Here is an 18,908-nt window from a genome sequence, read left to right as displayed (position 1 = left end):
CCTGTTCCTGCATGCACTCTCTCTTGTTTCTGACTGCCTGCTTGTGTTGCAGCTGTGGTAGGTCCTAGGAATCCGCCACATCATCATCACTTTAAGTATTATCATTGAATGTATACCCCATCTTCCTCCAAAAGTACACAAGGTAGCTTAACAAAATGAACACAGTACAAAACAAGATAAAAGTATAGCCTAAACACAAGACACAATGCAACCTGAGAAGCCAAACCTGCCGCAGTTAAAAACAAACCAGCAGCAGATGAGACAGTAATAGATTGGATGGCACTCCCCTCCTCTCCTCTGGCTCCAGTTTCCTTTGCCAGCCTCAACCAGGGTCTCCTCTTAACCAAGGTTTGAAACCCGGATTTGAGGTGGCTTCCGTAGTTCAGAGGGAACCTCATTAGTAGTAATACTGGTTGCCAGGCATGCTGATGTAACATGAAACCCCAGTTAAGTTAGGGAGATTCTCACTAGAGAGGGGGAGGAACAGGGAGATGAAGTGCATGCTCCCATGATCCCCTTGCTGTGTTGTAACCCTGGTTGAAGATATTGAGAATGCTACATTTGCATTGCTTCTGTGTGCCTTATCCTTTTACTACATGCAGTTCACCCGACATATGTGTTAGTTGATCAAGAACCTGCCTTTTCAGAGCCTCCTCTCCTTGCCTTAATGCCATCCCAAGCTGTGGAAGCTTTTGCCACAGTCAAAGGATATCATCCCTTTCCTGATACATAGTAAAACAGACTTGGTGGTTGAAATGTTCCCCACATTTCCACGCAGCAGTACTGTAGGTTTTCTGTGTGGGGTTTCTTTTGTCCAGGATAGTCCAAGCAGTCCCTGAAGGCTTCCATGCGTCTGGGGCATTGATCAAAGTTAGTGTGGTTTGCTTGCAGGTGGAAAAGAGCTGCTCTGTATCTTTCCTGACACAGAAAATCCTATGATAGCTGCTTGTGTGAAGGAAAGGTCATGCTTTACAGTAGGGTGGGGAAACTTTTTCCTACCAAGGTCCATTTTACCTTGGCCAAAACCTTTTGGGATCTGCATTCCATTACTTGTGTCTGGAGCCACAATGAGCGGGGCCAGAGCCAACAGTGGGTGGAGTTACAGATGTGATTCTTTGTTCGCGCTTACATGGGAATAAGTCCTATTGAAGTCTGTGGGGTTTACTTTTGAGTAGGCATGCAAAGGATTGCACTGATAGACTGCAGCATTCAACTTCAGAAACACAGGAAGCTGCCTCATATTGAGTCAGACCATTGGTCTATCTAGCCCAGTATTATCTCCACTGACTGGCAGCAGTTCTTCAGGGTTCCAGGCAGGGTTCTTTCTCAGCCCTACCTGCAGATGCTGGGGACTGACCCTGGGAATCTTCTGCATGCAAGACAGATGCTCTACCACTGAGCCATGGCCCTTCATCAAATTCTTGACAAAGAATTTGATTACTGCATAATTTGAAGATTGGATTGTGCCCTCTCTCCAGGCAAAGTAAAGCTGTTTTAGGTTCTTTTGAACAGTATGCCAAAAGGCTTTGATTGGCTCATAAAATAACACTGTAGCAGTACTGAGTAGTAGCATGGGCAGAAGGACTTAGATAAGTAGCAGTCAAGTCAGATTCTCTTCATTGTGGGTATCTATGACAGTTTTTTTGAAAATGTCTCCTGATATGATTGGAGCCATAAGGGAATTAAAAGATGCCAGATGTCACTCATGCACCTAACGTTTCCATCAATGAATTAACCGTGGCTGAAATCCTATGCACTTTGAACATGGGAATAAACTCTATTGAACTTAATGAGACTTATCTATATGCTGCCTTTAATTAAGAGAGCTGCTCATTTCTGTATGATGCAAGTCTATATGGTGAGTTAGCTAATATATCATTTTTTCTCAGGTACCAGGTTATCAGCACACCATCTGACATTTTCATGGTGATGGAATATGTTTCAGGAGGTGAACTGTTTGATTACATCTGTAAAAATGGAAGGGTAAGACTCCAGTTTTTCAAAGTCCTAACTTTATATTTTGCAACCTTTGATGGGCCTGTTGCACAGGATTGTGAGTTGGCTTAGACTGGACATTAAAAGTGAATTGCACAAAAAGTAATGCTTGTGTGAGCTGTCTGCTTACATGAACATGCTCCTTTCTGTATTTTAGAAAATCACAATTGCACAGTTCACAGAAGGGAAAAGTGAACTCTTGAGTGCATTCTGTTGCTCATGTTACACTGTTCACATGATCAGACCACTTTGTATGAACTGTGTCTTTGTGCAAGGTAGTCCTTATTATGTGTTGGGGCCCAATTTCTGGCTTACTTAAAAATACCATTGACTCTGGGAGTGGTTATTAGCAATAACAGGTGATAAGGTGCATAAAATGTTCACACAGAATTTTCAGGACAGAACACTATATGTAATCAAATACCAGTGGCGTCTTACCATTTCTGGGGTTGACTTCTGAGGAAAGTATCCACAATCAGTACTTTTGATAATTAGCTGTACACTTCTAATAGCAGTAACCCTAGTACTGTATGTCAGTTAGTATTTTTACTCATTTTTCCCGTGGAAGCAGATGCAAAATAATGGGCAATGAAACAGAAATGTGAATTGCTGACATTCTTTTTAACAGTCAGTACATGTCATCATGTATTTCGGACTGCAACTTTTGTCCTCTTTCCAAGATAGATATATTTGTGTGATGGTTGTATAGCTGCACACTGATAAGAAGCTGAACCAAAAGGCATTTGCTTAGGCTGCAGTCTAACCTGTAGCTTCAAGGTTGTAGGTTGATAGTTGGTCCCATAGCTCAGTGATAGAGTATGTGTTCTGCATGTAGAAAGTTCAGTCACTGGCATCTCCAGTTAGAAGTATCAGGCTCATTCTGCCAGAGATCCTGCATGGCCATTTCCAGTCAGAGTAAAGACTGGGCAAGATGGGCAATAGTCTGACCTTATATAAGTTGGCTTCAGATGTGTTTTCCAGTGTGCTTATTTGAGCTCCTGTTAAAGCAAAGGCTTCTCCATCCGTTTCATTGTTGGGGAAAGCTTTGAGTATCAATTTCCTTTGCAAATGCCAGGCACAGCTTGATGTGAGAACTGCAGGTATGGTCTGATGGAGCTTTGCATGAGAGCCTCGATCTTGGAATAGTTAGTGGCAAAAAGATTCAATATTTTTTAATTGAACCAGTGTTTTTTATCCAGAGGGATTCTTAGCATTGTTTTGCAAACAAAACATTTTTGGCATTAGTTAGAATGCCAGATTCAGGGAGCATTGCTTGACCTCTTTAATTTTACTGTCAGAATAGCTGTTCATATGTAAAGTTGCAAATTCCCTTATTAGCATTGCTAAAAGGGTATGGCAGTTTTCAAAGAGTTGGGTTGAGTTGGCGGTTTTAGGGGGGTGGTTTTTTTTTTTTTAAGTGTTAAAATTTTAAACCAGGTTCATTGTCGTTATTAAGTAAAATGAATGTGACAAGGTGTTTTAAGAAGCTGTTTTCTGAATCATGAAACATCAGTGTTGACACTTTCGAAAGACTGAGTGCCGATTTTTAGGAGGCAGGAAAGTTCTTAATCCAGATCTTGCTACTACCACTAAATAAGAAAAACTTCTTTACTGATTGCTACTTTTTTGCATCTCTATTGCATTTCATCATTCTCTCCCCACCCCATTTTTTAAAAACTGGAATATGTTTGGCATTCTAATGCCACAAAGCTGTCATGCTCTACCATTAAAATATATTGGAAATGCTCAGATGTCTTGCAGTATGTGTGTGTTCTAAAAAATGTGCTCCTTTTTTGTCCCCCCTCCCCTCTGTTGTTAGCTTGATGAAAAGGAGAGTAGACGTCTGTTCCAGCAAATCCTTTCTGGTGTGGATTATTGTCACAGGCATATGGTAGTCCATAGAGACTTGAAACCTGAAAATGTACTGCTTGACGCACACATGAATGCCAAGATTGCTGATTTTGGTAGGTTTCTTTTGAAGTGTGACTCTTAATTTTTTGATATACATTGAACATTTAGGTAGTACTGAGTTTCAGGAACTGGAACTCCAATACTGAACAGAAATGTCTGACTTCTGGCACTAGATTTTCTTTATCTTTTTAGGAAACAAAGGAGAGAAGGCTTCTCAGAGCGTCCCCAAAAGTTTTATTGTAGTTGCTAACTTCCAAAACACGTTGACGATTTTCAGGGGCAATTGTTTTTGTTGGAACACTGCAGAAAAATAATGTTGAGGCTTCTTCCATGCTTTGGTTTTGGCATATTTAGGAAACATTTAGCTCAATATTGCTGCTGTTTGTAGCTCTTAAAAAATCAAAACACCTTTCTTGAAATTTTCAGCAGCAAAATAACAACTAAAAGAAATTAGAGCAAAACAAGAAATCCACACAAACTCAACAGCTCAATAATTAGTCTGCATCAAATGATTTTATGGAATGTTAAATTCAGTGTTGACTAACGGAAGGTGACGATTAGCTTCTGTGTCCAGATGATGTTCACATTTTATTTTAAAAAAGCCTCAGTACAAGATACTTTAATAAAAGTCATAGGAATGAAAAAATAAGTGCATTCTGTATACTTGCATTTAATTTTGAACAGTATTAGCCAAAATGTTTACTTTGGAATTAAATTCAAACTATCAACACACAACTTGGTGAATATATTGGATCAAAGCTGATGCCACAGCTTGCTTTCCTGAAGCTTATGTAATGTGACTTGCCACCTGATCCTGTGCATGTTTACTTGGTAGTAAGTCCCACCTGAGTCTGGTGCATAGTAAGTCCCACCTGAATTCCATCAGGACTGTTGAAGCAACCCTGAGTAGGACTGCATCCTTAATAGTGCCATCCCATGCATGTTTACTCAGAAGTTAACTCCCACTGTATTCAATGGGGCTTTCTTCCAAGTAACTGTGTGTAGAATTGTGAGCACTAGTCTTCGTTGCTTCAGTATCAGGGCTGCTTCTGTGGATTGGCATTTTAGCATCAGTCATCCTCTGTGTCAGGATTCTCCCACCCTCTTTTGAGGAAAGAGCCTGAAAGTTTATTATACAGTAGGGCCCTGCTTTTCGGCGTTCCGCTAATACGGTGGTTTTCAATTAGAGTAAGGCCCCACTCATACGGCGCTTGTTCTGCTTTTACAGCATTTTTCGGGCATCGGGCACCATTATATTGACAGAGTTCCGCTTTTTGGCGGGTTTTGTTTTTCGGCGGGGGTCTGGAACGTAACCCGCCATATGAGTGGGGCCCTACTGTATCTCCAGAGACCAGAAGAGTCTCTCTCTCCCCCTCCCCGAATTACATTTATTCCTCTTGTGGATTTTGTTTGTATGATGTTTTGGGAGCCAGTTTTTGGCTAAAAAACTGAGTATAATCAGTTGTAAACTAGAGAGAGCCACAAACATCTGCCTTGTGGACCATCCATACAAAGAATGCTTGGCATATTAATATAGAAATACGCTACATAATCCTGGTATTTCTTTTGTAGATATAGTGGATTAGTACCTGCCCTTGTAAAGAGCTTTGAGGTCGCTGATAAAAGGTGCTATGTAAATGCCATTCAGTTATTTCAAAGGTACGGTGCTCACGTACAATTGGGAGTTGGGCACATTGCCACATCTTGGCACACTTTTCCTCTCCAGTGGACTGCTACATATAAAAACCAAAATGCTTTTGGGTAGGAAGTGACTTTACTTTTAAAAATATATATATAATGTAGCTTTAACTTTCCAGTATTAAATATAGTTTGGAACAATATAAACAAAGGAAGTTACCTTCCACCGACTTGGATTATTGCCCATTTGGCCTGCTGCATCTATTCTCACTAGCAATGGCTGTGCTTGGTGTCAGGCAGAGATTCCAACCCTTTTTATTGTTTGTTTATTATTATTTATTATATTTATTAGTCATTTTTTTCCAAATCGGAAACTCAAAGCAACATACAACAGTTGTTACTGGAGATGCTAGATGCTGAACCTCTGGACTTCTGCATACAATTATGTTCTCTGTTGCTTGAGATACGGCCTTTCCCCACGTGTCTCATAAAGCTATGTTGGTGACTGTGCCACACACACATACATGACCCTTTGCAAATAGAATAAGTAATCTGCCTGAGATTGCCTTTAAGGGGAGATGGGCTGTCCTGTTATGGCAGGGGTGGGGAACTTTTTTGGTTCAGTGGGCCAGATCCTTATCTGTCCTCACCCCTGCAGGCCAACTTTGACAGGTGGGCAGAACAACCCACCTGCCAATTACATGACATTATTAAGACATCAGATGATTGACATGTGGGAGTGGCAGCACAAGGGACTTTGCCAACCCTATGCTCAGCGCTTTGGAAAGCACTGCACATAAGGCTGGCGAGGCATTTTGCACAGCCATTCCCACCCAATAGCCAGCTAGCTGTTGAGCGCTTGGGAACCCCTGCAAGCCTTGTGCAGCTGATCCAGAAGGTTGGGCTCTCCTGCTGATTAGCTGATGGGTGATAGAGCCAAAGCGTGCTTTTTACAGGCATTGGCTGCACGAACGAGTTACCTGTAGGGAACTCTTTTGCACACCTGATCCAGCACACTTCAACTTTACCACCCAGCAGCTGATGGGCAGGAGAGCCAAAGCCTGATTTTCCCCTTGCCAGTACACATCTGGGAGCACACTCTAAGGCTCCCAGTTGTCCATTGGCAGCTGCCTCTCTACCTGTCGCACACCTGATATCATATATGATGTCAAGTATGGAGTATGTGGATATGGTTTGAGGAAAACTGCTTTGCTGGCCAAATTTTAACCCGTTTGGTCCATGGGCTGTGGAGATTTCCCACCCCTGTGCTTTGGCCATGCTTTGCAAAGGTCTCAGCAGAGCTGTATCTTTTGATCTAACTATACGCACTTGAGCAGCATGATGTATCTGGCTTCTGGCTACCATTGTAGCTCCAGCTTTGCTGAAGAACTTCTTGGTCCTTTCCCCTTGCTGCAAGTTCTTTCTCTCTTTGCTTCAGAAGCAAAATCAAAAACATGCTACAACTTGTAAGGAGTGAAGGCTTCGAGTTGAAGTGGTGGCACATCAGCTGAAAGAGACTTTGCTATGAAAGAGACCACCACAGTACCTTTTTATGTGAAGGATACATGAAACACCATTTCCTTCTTATGGGTGATTGTCCAGTGTTACTCATATTCAGAGTAGACCCATTGAAATCAATGGACTCCAGTAGATTACTTGGAGTATGACTTGTTTGGATATTTATTTATTATTTAATTTATATCCCGCTCTTCCAGCAGGAGGATATCGCCTTATGATTTCAAATTCAGATGTGTCACCTATAAAATAAGCTTGTCCTTGGGTGACAGTGAAGTTTCATATTAATTACTTTACTAGCTTCTTAAACTGATGCAGAGGAATATTTCCTTTGTACTTTCTGGGCTATACCTGGTGTGATGGTGGTGGTGCTATTATTAAGGTTGATATTTTCTGTTTGGACTCTTAAGCTCCCTTCAGAATGCAAATTGTCTTGTTACAAGCCTCAAAATAGTTAATTAAATTTCCCCTATAATTTATGATTGACTTTATTAGACTCTGTACATCTTCATTCCAGGGCAGTACCATATGACCAATTTCTTTAAATTATTGTATGTTTGGTGTCCCCATTGGTGTCATTGATTTTTTTTTCTGTCTGTAAGTATAAACCCAGGTAACAGATACACTAATAATTTATTTCAGGTTCAGATACACTAATATATTTTTTAGCACTGTGAGAGGCTTTAATGTATGTTATTTAATGTATGTTATCTGTGGCCAGTCCTCTTCATTTGAACTTCTGTGCATTTTCAGGCCTCTCAAATATGATGTCAGATGGAGAATTTTTAAGAACAAGCTGTGGTTCTCCTAACTATGCTGCTCCAGAAGTAATTTCAGGAAGGTAGTTTCTCTTCTTGGATAAATGTATATATGTATTCTCAAAAACAAAGTCCTACTCTTCAGTGTTAAAGCTGCAAGGTAGATTGCAAAACTTCCAGGTTTGAAAATTTGAAATTTCTGGCTTTAGTGATTTCTTTTGGTTAGTCTCTGTTCTTTCTATGTATAAGACTGTGAGCTGGTTCAGACAATCATATCTTGCCAAGGTCTGAAGGAGACTTGCATTCGCAAATGCAGTCCTTTTATTTCTCACTTTTATGCGAGCCATTTCATCCAAACTGGGAAGCTATGATTAACTGCAAGACTTCTGGCCTGTCTACATGAAAGGAGGAACGAAGGGGCTGCATGCATGCCCACAAGATTTATGTTTATCTCCCACAGAGCTGCCCTGCTGACAGTGGTGTCGCTACCACTTCCTGGGACGGTGTGGGGCAAAGCAACTGAGAGGTTGGGGGCTGCCCAAGCACACCGGCAGACCCAATGTGGTACTTACACTGGTATGCCCACACAACCCCAAACTTGCAGCTGCCCTATCCCGCCACATCCTGGTAAGTGGCAGCAACACCGTTGTTGGCAGGGCAGCTCCACCAGCTGCTCCTGATAACTCTGCTTCTTTTGCAAGATAATGATCAGCCAAACACTGCCTATGACTTGCCCAAGTAGTAAAAAGAAAAAGAAAAAGCAGTCTTAATCCTTCAACTTTGTGAAAACATGCAAGCTTTTGGCTGTAATGATGATGATACTCTTTTTTTTTTAATCTGCCTCGAAAAATAATTTCAGTGTCTTAAGAACCAAGGCAATTATGATCCTAGAAGGTTTTTTCCCCTGGTTTTGCCTTATTGGTTCTTAGAGACGCAGTCTTTGTGGAAAGCACATTGGTTGATATTCCATTAGTATTCTTAGCGCTGTTGTGCTAGCGGAGGCATCCACTTATGGAAAAGATGGGGAGGTGATTTCACAATAGATTTTGTGGGGCTGCTGGATGGGAATCAGCAAAAATCACCCCCTCCTCTTCTCTGAGCAGATGCGTCCTAATAGATTAAAAGCTCTTGTGCTGGTGCAAGGGCACCAGCTGGATGTCACCCATTTTGTTAATATGGAGGGCTTGCTTCCTGTTTCATAATTTTTGTAATTAGGTGCTACTTGGTGCAAGAATGTGAATATTTATACCTAAAGTAAAATGTGCTTTAAAAGCTCCTTGACTATTCAGTACTTATTATAATTCTATGGCAGTGGCTAATGTTGTTGGTTTGAATTTGATTTATTGCATTTGTACCCTTCCTTTCATGCAAGGATCTCAGGTTGGCGTACATGGGCATATTCTGTTTTATCCTCACAATTATCTTGTGAGGTAGGTTAAGCTGTGTTATACAGGCAGTGCAGATGTTAACACTGCACATCCTTTAACTACACTTAAACAGGCTATGATCAGGTCATGAAATCAGGGGCTGTATCCCCCTTCATACATAAATTCCCCTGCCAGCTTTAACTAGTTAGTCATTATATAATATTAGCCATGGTTATAGGTAACCAGGGCTTCCTTCTAACCAGGATCTTGAAACCAAGAACCTCACCATGTGTGGTGACATAGATATAATGGCTAACAATGCACTACACCATTTTTGCTTTGCCTTATATCAACAGTTAAAAGCATGTTGAATTTTAGTGCTTTGAATAGTCTTTCGCATTAATTGCCGAAAGACTGACAGATCAGCTCAAGAAGTGCTGTGTGTGTATATGTTACCTGAAGAAAATTTAATTATGAACTTCATTTTTCAGGTTATATGCAGGTCCTGAAGTAGATATATGGAGCAGCGGAGTTATTCTTTATGCTTTGTTATGTGGGACTCTTCCATTTGATGACGATCATGTGCCAACGCTTTTTAAGAAGATATGTGATGGTATCTTTTATACACCTCAGTACCTGAATCCAGCAGTAATTAGCCTTTTGAAACACATGCTGCAGGTGGATCCCATGAAGAGAGCTACAATCAGAGACATAAGGTATCTTTCTCTTCATGCAGACAGTAAAATATTGACCATGACCCACCCGTAATTCTAATTTTTTTCGGTAGTGTATAGTACTGTACCATTTTCCTGACTGAACTGGTTTGAATGTAACACTAAACTATGTTCTCTAATATTGGAATGAGCCTTGGGCTTGAGTGCTCCCCTCCCCAACTTCCGTGTGGCTGCAAGGAAGGAATTGGAAGCATCTACTTCCAGATCTGAACTAGCTACAGTTTGTCTTTGCGTCTGGATAGGACCAAAATGTGGATAGTTTAAGCTATGTCTTCTTCAAACAAGCCAACATCAGAAACTATGGTTTGACCTTGACTTGTTTCAGTGAGGCATAGTATAAACAGTGTGGCCTGGTTTGGATATAAAAATAAACTATGATTAGTTTAAACCAGAAAGTGGATGTTTCCAGTCTCCTTGTGACTGTGCCAGAGAAAGAGAGTTCTTGGAACCTGCTGCCATCAAACTAGTCTGTCACTCTAGGCTTGTTTTTAGGGGCAGGCACCAAGGTGGATGGATCTTCCTCAGGCTGCCCACAGCTGGGTCCCATTAGGCATTTGTTTGGCTGCACTGCACAAACCCAAGTTCCAGGCTGGAACAGATCTCATAGAATCTCAGAGTTGGAAGGGGCCTATAAGGCCTTTGAGTGCAACCCCCTTGCTCAGTGCAGGAATCCAAATTAAAGTATACCCAACAGGTGACTGTCCAGCTGCTGCTTGAAGGCCTCCAGTGTTGGACAGCCCATCACCTCCCTAGGTAATTGGTTCCATTGTCATACTGCTCTAACAGTTAAGAGGTTTTTCCTGATGTTAAGTAGCGATCTGGCTTCCTGTAACTTGAGTCCATTATTCCATGTCCTGCACTATGGGATGATCAAGAAGAGATCCTGTCCCTCCTCTATGTGACAACCTTTCAAGTATTTGAACAGTGCTATCATATCTCCCCTCAGTCTTCTCTTCTCAAGGCTAAGCACCCCAGTTCATTCAGTCTCTCCTCATAGGGCTTTGTTTCCAATCACCTGATCATCCTTGTTACCCTCCTCTGAACCTGTTCCAGTTTGTCTGCATCTTTCTTAAACTGTGGTGTCCAGAACTGGCCCTGCAGATTTGAACTCGTTCAAAATGCTTCGGTATTCCTTGTCCATTTGTCTATCAATTTCCAGCTGCAATCCTGCCTCGACCCTCTTTTGTGGGAAGAATGAGCCAAAGTAGGAATTGAGCACTTCTGCCTCTTCTTTGTCATCTGTTATCCTTTTGCTATCCTCATTGAGTAGTTGTGTACCACCATTTCTTTTCTCTGTCTTTTACTATGGAAGTACCTGAAGAAAGCTTTCTTTGTTGCTTTCAGCATCTCTCGCTAAGCTCAGCTCATTCTCAGCTTCATCCTTCTTGATGCCATCCCTGCAATTCCATGCTACATGTCTGTACTCTTCCTTTGTGGTTTGGCCTTCCTTCCTGTATGTGTCCTTGTTTGTTTTCAGGTCATCTCTAAGCTTTTTTGTGACACCGCATTGACTTCTTTTGTTGTCTTCCCCCTTTTTTCCTTGATGGGATTGTTTGCCATTGTGCCTTTAGAATTTCCTTTTTTAGAAACTCCCACCCATCTTGGACTCCTTTTCTCACTGGGGTTGCTTGCCATGAAACCTTATTTACCATTGTTCTGAGTTTATTAAAACCAGCTTTCCTGAAGTCCAGGTTATGTGTATGGCTTCTCTCACCTTTTGCTTCCTTTAAAATCAAGAACTCAAGTATAGCATGGTCACTTTCCCCCAGAGTTCCCGTAACTGCCACTTCATCTACCGTCATATCTGTTGTTTAGAATCAAGTCAAGGATAGCTGATCCTCTAGTTGCTTCCTCCACTTTCTGGAGGAGAAAGTTATCCCTCACACAAGTCAGGAATTTCTTGGAGGGGCCATGTTTGGCAGAATTTGTCTCCCAACAGATATCAGGGTAATTGAAGTCCATCATTTCTACTACATCATGCCTCCTCGAAACATTGTCAGTTTGCTTTTCAAAAGTTTCATCCTCATCTTCTTGATTGGGTGGTTGGTAGTAGACTCCAACCACCACGTTCCTTTTATTCCTTGCCCCATTTATTTTAATCCAGATACTCTCGGTGGAGCTACCGAGCTCATCCTCCTGTGTATCTACTCAGACGTAAGCTCCACTGGTTTCAATGGGACTTATTCCTAGGTAAATGTGTATTGGATTGCAGCATAAGGCTGCAATCCTAATCCCATTTACAATGGGGAGTAAGCCCCATTGAAATACTTCTGAGTAGATATGGTTAGGATTGCACTGTAAGAGAAGTTAAGTACCCATGTGTAGACCCTGTAAGAGGCATTGCATTATAACTGACGTTAGAAGATTGTTTGTTTTCAGGGGGACACTTAAAAGGATTATATCCTAGTCTGGAGAGTACATTTATTACCACAATTTGAGCAATTAGCACAGCTTTCTGTTGTGAGCCATATCAAATTCCATCTGCAAAGTAAGAACTGAAAGTTCTTAAGCTACTGAGTCAGTCTTAGTAAAACCTATGTTTGTAATATTTTGTTAATAAAAGGCTTAATTGAACAACCAGATTTTAAAATGACTAGATTGTCTTGCATCTAGGGAACATGAATGGTTCAAGCAAGACCTCCCTAAGTACCTCTTTCCAGAAGACCCATCTTACAGTTCAACGATGATTGATGACGAAGCCTTAAAAGAGGTCTGTGATAAATTTGAATGCACAGAGGAGGAGGTGCTAAGCTGCTTATATAATCGAAATCATCAGGATCCTTTAGCAGTTGCCTATCACCTAATTATAGATAACAGAAGAATAATGAATGAAGCTAAAGACTTCTATTTGGCTACAAGCCCACCAGATTCCTTTCTTGATGATCACTTCTCCCGTCCCCATCCTGAACGAGTGCCATTTTTAGTTGCTGAAGCGCCAAGGCCACGCCATACACTTGATGAGCTAAATCCACAGAAGTCCAAACATCAAGGCGTCAGAAGAGCTAAGTGGCATTTGGGAATCCGGAGTCAGAGTCGACCAAATGACATCATGGCAGAAGTTTGTCGAGCAATCAAACAGCTGGATTATGAGTGGAAGGTGAGATTGCTTAAATCTCTCTTCCCCCCCCCCGGTGATTTAAAATGGAAATTTCAAAAATAGACTTAGGCTGCAGTCCAGGTCACACTTACCTCGCAGTAAGTCCTATTGAATCCAGTTGAGCTTACTTCTAAGTAGATATGGATTGCAGCCTTAGGGTTGAATCTAACTGAGTCATGCTCAGACCCATCAATATCAATGTACTTGTCATGTCTGATTTGGTTGGATTCAACCTGCCAGTTATTGGCTCGGAGTCCCTTGATAAAAAATTAGGGTAAAAATGTAACTTTCTACTGTGTTTCCTAGGTTGTAAATCCATACTATTTGCGTGTGCGAAGGAAGAATCCTGTGACTGGCACATACTCCAAAATGAGCCTGCAGTTATACCAGGTGGACAGTAGGACTTACCTACTGGATTTTCGTAGCATTGATGGTATGTGAAGTTGATTATTTGCTCTTTAGTATACAAAGTGTTTTAGAATCCTTAGTGTGCTTATCCTACCCTCAAATCTGTGAGGCAAGTCACTGTCATGTCAGATGTGGGATCTGAGAATACAAGATAGGTTGCTTAAAAACAAAATTGAATTTGTTGCAGCAGGTTCAAGGGAGATGGAAATTTAGTACTTCATGCAACACATGCACAGGATTCACTATTGCCACATGTGCTGGTGGATATTAGCCATGGCTTTTCATGGAGAAATGTTACCGGGGCTAGCCATGATAGCTAAATGGGAGGCTCCAGTTCAGAGACCATATATTTCTAAGTACCAGAGACTGGGATACAAATGCAGTGGCTAACACCATTGTTGGCGAGCAGCCTGGATGGCTGCTTGCGGAAAAAGAATAGTAGGCAAGATGAACCATGATCTAACTCAGTTCTTATGGATAAGGCTACCCCATGGGTTCATGGATTTATTCCCAAGACAAAATGTCTGCACTTGATCCACTGAACCACATTGGCTCAGCCTGGTGAACTGTGACCATAATAATCTATTGTTTCTTGTAATAGCTGCTCTTTCAAGTGCCTTCTTTGACATTGTCACCATGCCTCTTAAATTGTTCTCTTTTCTTACACTAGATGAAATTGCTGAAGGAAAATCGGGGACTACCACTCCCCAGAGGTCGGGCTCTGTGACTAACTACAGATCTTGTCAGAAGGATTCGGACACTGATGCTCAAGGAAAATCCTCTGATATCTCTCTTACCTCATCAGTGACCTCTTCCCTTGATTCTTCTGCAACCGAGTTAACTCCAAGATCAGGGAGCCACACTATAGAATTTTTTGAGATGTGTGCAAATCTTATTAAAATACTTGCACAATGATTTGTAAGATTGGCTTATTTTTTTTTACAGCAATAAGCATGCCTAAAAAGAAAAATCATAGTCAGATGCTTCCAATTATAATCAAGTTACAGTTAACTTTGGCGCTGAGAAGACTAGCCACGTTGCAATTTGCACAGGAATTGAACATACATTTAAAAGCAGTCTAGACCTCTTAATGTAATGAAGCAAATTATGTTTAGACTGTCATTGCTATGACACAGGTACAAGAAATGACAGCTTTTTGAGCAGAGTTTGTTTTTCATTGTGTACACTTTGGGGCTTCATGGAGTATTAACTATAAGGATTTGTTTTGTAGTTTGTCTTCCTATTGCTGATATTATATACCTGTTACAGTATAAGTGATCACTTTCTAGATCAGGGGTTCATGAAGGGTGACTTTGGATCCCAGTCTTCATCTGCACCCTTCTCTATCAGTATAAGTGTTCTATTTGTCAAATAGCACTTGAAACTTGTGGCACTTGTCTCAAGTTTTTGGCAGCCATTGGTGCACTTGGATGAAAAAGGCTAAAGCAGCGCCTGCCTTTACTAATTTGTGTTGACAGATACAACTAAGTTCTACTCAGAATAGGCCCATTGAAATGAATGGACCTAAGGTAGTCATGTCCATTCATTTCATTCGGTTTACTCTGAGTAAAACTGAGTTGGATACAACCCAATGTCAAAAACCTTATGCATTTCAATTCTATATAAAGTATGGGAATGAAAATTGCAAGGCCAAATATATAGTCAATAGAGAAGCAGTGCTGAGTTCAATACTGTGAGATGAATGAAGAAATGGATCAGGAGCTAAAAAAATCCTGAAACTTGTTTTTCAGTCTGAGGTCAGCTTTAGGCATGGTTTTTCTCTAACAGCCTCTGTACATGCTACATGGCAAGTTTCAGAAGCCTTTTGGGGTCCTCTGTTCACTTGTGCAGGGCAGTCAAAAAATCTCACTGTTCTAGTGCAAGCTCTTTCTGGGAACCTAATTTAGGGAGATTAGGTTTACAGAGAGCAGGGATGAAAACCCTGGCTCATGGCCTTGGATATAGCTTGCAGCCAGATTTCATCCAGCCCTCTGGGTCCCCTCCCGGCTACCAGCTGTTCTGCGTTGTGGGAAAAGGCCTTTGATGTTATGCAAAGTGTGCACTTGCAGCTTCTTCCTCTGCAAGGAGGTCTGCTGGAATGTGGCTCCCAACAGCTGTCTACTGGGATAATGTGGCTATCACCCCCAAAAAGATTCCACACCCCTGATATAGGGAAAGGGGCTTTCCAGCCTCTGGTACTGCTGATTTATAAAGACAAGGATGTATTTGGTCGCTTCACAACTGTGCAGATTCACTGACCCATGTGTCATACCGGTAGCTAGTGAGCAGCTTCTTGCATGCTCTTCGATATGGATCCTGTGCCTGAACCCAATGAGCATGTGCAGTTCTGGAATCTTCCACTTAGAATTCCTTGGCTCCTGTTTTCATATGGCTTTCATATACAATTTTTTGGCAGATAACTCCTCTGATAATGGCCTGTGTTGCATAAATCACTGTTTTTACACAACTTTTTTAATACTGAATTAAGATTTGTAAAAATAAGTAGCTTTGGTCTGGTTTTGAAATGTACAGGAACCTGTTGATTAAAAATGATTGAGCAGGTATGGCTGCTAGAAAATAAGTGTGCTTTTAGTAATTAACTGCAAGTTGACTGAATGGCCAACAACAAAAAGCACCTGAGTGTGTTGTGGTTTTTTAAATGTTTATTTGAAGAGTTTGCTCCAAAGAAATACTTTGATTTAAATGTTGTTTCTTTTAAAAAATGCAGAAGGATATGCCAGTGGAATCATTGTTGCCCAGTGCAGACATACCAATCATGATTAGCACTAGGTCTGGTCTGTTGCCTTAATCCTGGTTAGGATTTCAAACATACAGTGAAGCTATGGTTCAGCTTGCCAAGATAAGTCCTGACCTCAAGTAATCATGTACAGAAGATCTGCTTTTCATCTTGCCAGCAGGTAGAGGAAACTGCCTTGCTCAATGTGCTTTGTTGGGTGAAGATGTAACACTTTATTCATGATTAATGCAAACGTAATGCAAACTATGTTTTTTTACCCTATTTTGTAGCCAGTCCTTAACTATGACTGAGGTCAGCCTTCCCCAACCTGGTGTCTTTCAGATGTTGTTGGACTGCAACTGCATCATCCCTGACCATTGAGTCCTGGCTGGAGCTGATGGGAGCCCAACAATACCTGGAGGGCATCAGAATGGAGAAGGTTGGTTTGAAGTATTCAGATGGTCAAGGAAAACAAAACCATATGAAGTGTTATATCTTATGCATAGGACCTGTCAGGTGCAGATCTCAGAAAACAGAGATCTCTTATTCACTCATTCCCAGTGTAGTGTGCCAGCAATAAACAGAACAAACATGGAAGCAACGCTCCTGTTCAGAATGAAAGAAAATAATCTGCATTTGCTGAGGGAGTTAATGGAAGTGTTGATAACAATCATGGCTACATTTACACCTTACATTATATCACTTTAAAAAGTCATTGCTTCCCTGAAATAATCATAGGAACTGTAGTTTCAGATTTCTGAGAGTTGTTAGGAGACCCTTATTCCACTCACAAAGCTAAAGTTCCTAGAGTGGTTAAACAAACAATCTCTTCCCAGGCAGCTCTGGGAACTGTAGCTTTGTGAAGGGAACAGGGGTCTCCTAACATTAAACCACAGTTTAAGAACCCTTAAACTACAGTTCCCAGAATTCTTTGAGGGAAGCCATGATAGTTAAAGTGGTATAATACTGCTTCAAATGTAAGGTGCAGATGTAGCCCATATCTCGGTTTAATGAGCTGTGATATGAACAAGCTTTTTATGCAGACCCTTTGCTTCTAGCTTTATGATATGAGCAAACGAAGTCTTCCATTAATTTTATTTTTCTGTTTTGTATGGTTAATAGCTTCAGAACAAGCCAAGTGTTTAAGCCAAATTCCAACGGCGCTTTAATAACCTGGCTTGTTCTGAAGCTGTTAACCATAGTGTCCCAGGTAGGAAGAAATGGAAAACTATAGTTAATGGAAGACTTCCTGGTATTTTCTTGCTAGCTAATGTGAAGGGAAGAGCAAGGGGTTATATACACGGCCAAAAACTTGTACATACCTTGGATTTTTAAGCCAGGATAGAATCATTCCAATGCAGTCAATATCTGCATGTCGATATGCACTGAGAAGAAACATGCAGCTGCTTAAGTCTACATCTGCTGCATGAACTCATGCACTGTTGTCTGTTGGTAGTTTAACTAGATAGAAGTTGGACCTGATTAAACTTTCAAACACTCATAAGCTCTTCAAAGACCCATAAACTCCATAGCTACTTTTGGAATCTTACCATGCACTGGTCTTTCAGAGCCAGATAATGCCGAGTGGTCTTCTCACATGACATTTTCACATCTTTTCAAACAATGACATTACTTTCCAGAATGAAACAATTTCTTTAGAATGGAACTTGAATAGCAGTTCATAATGTGTACTCTAAAAGGAATATGTGTGTGTATTGGGGGGGGGGCTTTAAAGGAAGCATTGGGTATGTAGTACTGCTGTAATACCTACCATAAGAGAGAGATTGTCTTGGGGGACCAAGTAATAGTCCTACCTTTTTATATAAATACCTTTTATGTCTGGTTCTGCTGCACCTATTCAGTAATTGTGATTTCTTTTTAGTTATGCTGTCTTTATTTTGAAATTGTTAATATTGCACTTGTCAAATGGTATAAACGCACACTGTTTTTGTTTATTTGCTACGTAGCCTCCTAGGCTGTTCAGTAACCCAAAAACTCTCTTTGGCAAACAACAGATAATAGTGGGCACCAACCATAAGCATCACTGCTACACATCACCTGTCTATCTCAGTGGGATATGCAGCCCAATTGTATGCATTTTTACATGGAAGTAAGTCCCACTGAGTTCACTGGGGTTCAATGGGGCTTATTCCTAAATTTGCTTGTATTAGGACTGCATTTTTGGTGACACTACAGAATACAGGCCTCATGGAAAGGGATGGAGGATACCTGCCAGCAGCATCTGCTGGATTACAGCCAGTGTCTTTGCACTGGGAAGCGTCATTGTGGATGATATATATGTCATTTTTGTTCTCAAGCTACCAGGTTGCTAGAGTTGCATCCAGTGTCAGTTCTATTTGAAGCAGACCAATGGAAATCAATGGGCATGAGTAACTTAAGTTCATTAATTCTAATGGATCTACTCTTGAGTATATCTTAGCTGGATGCAACTCTTAATATCATGGTATCTATTAGCTAAATACCTAATGGAAGGTTTCAGTTATTTATTCTTAAATGGTCAGTTTTAATTTTTAACAGCTTTTGGCCATTAAATGTTCCCTTTTCTATTCAGTTTTTTAAAAATACATTTTTCATAGCCTGCATATTATTCAAGCAAAAAACTTTTTCATAACTTTTTTACACTTGCAGTAAAATATTGATGTTGATTTTTTTTTAACCAGACCTTGTGAGGTCATGCAGTAGAAACTTTGAGTTGACTTTTCTTAGTAGTATGTTAGGATAGGGCAG

The 18,908-nt window shown here is 40.9% G+C and overlaps 2 protein-coding genes across 2 annotated transcripts in view; both read left to right on the top strand.

Annotated features, from left to right (window-relative positions):
• The window catches only part of LOC133380218 (5'-AMP-activated protein kinase catalytic subunit alpha-1-like), a gene marked incomplete at its 5' end in the record, with an annotated part of 32,657 nt that extends 22,903 nt beyond the window's left edge, over positions 1–9,754 (top strand). The window contains 4 exons of the mRNA XM_061617042.1: positions 1,890–1,983; positions 3,815–3,959; positions 7,813–7,977; positions 9,676–9,754. Coding sequence (XP_061473026.1) covers positions 1,890–1,983; positions 3,815–3,959; positions 7,813–7,904 — 331 coding nt within the window. The remainder of the gene's footprint in view (positions 1–1,889; positions 1,984–3,814; positions 3,960–7,812; positions 7,978–9,675) is intronic.
• LOC133380213 (5'-AMP-activated protein kinase catalytic subunit alpha-1) lies at positions 7,890–14,345 on the top strand. The gene is made up of 5 exons (XM_061617027.1): positions 7,890–7,977; positions 9,676–9,900; positions 12,532–13,015; positions 13,322–13,448; positions 14,094–14,345. The coding sequence occupies exons 1-5, from the start codon at positions 7,922–7,924 to the stop codon at positions 14,336–14,338; spliced, it is 1,137 nt and encodes a 378-aa protein (XP_061473011.1). The 5' UTR covers positions 7,890–7,921; the 3' UTR covers positions 14,339–14,345.
• The last annotated feature ends 4,563 nt before the right edge of the window (positions 14,346–18,908 follow it).

The sequence above is a fragment of the Rhineura floridana genome, chromosome 1, assembly GCF_030035675.1.
Source record: "Rhineura floridana isolate rRhiFlo1 chromosome 1, rRhiFlo1.hap2, whole genome shotgun sequence".
Taxonomy (NCBI): domain Eukaryota; kingdom Metazoa; phylum Chordata; class Lepidosauria; order Squamata; family Rhineuridae; genus Rhineura; species Rhineura floridana.
The sequence above is the reverse complement of the archived record's forward strand: the minus strand, read 5'-3'. Positions and strand labels throughout refer to the sequence as shown.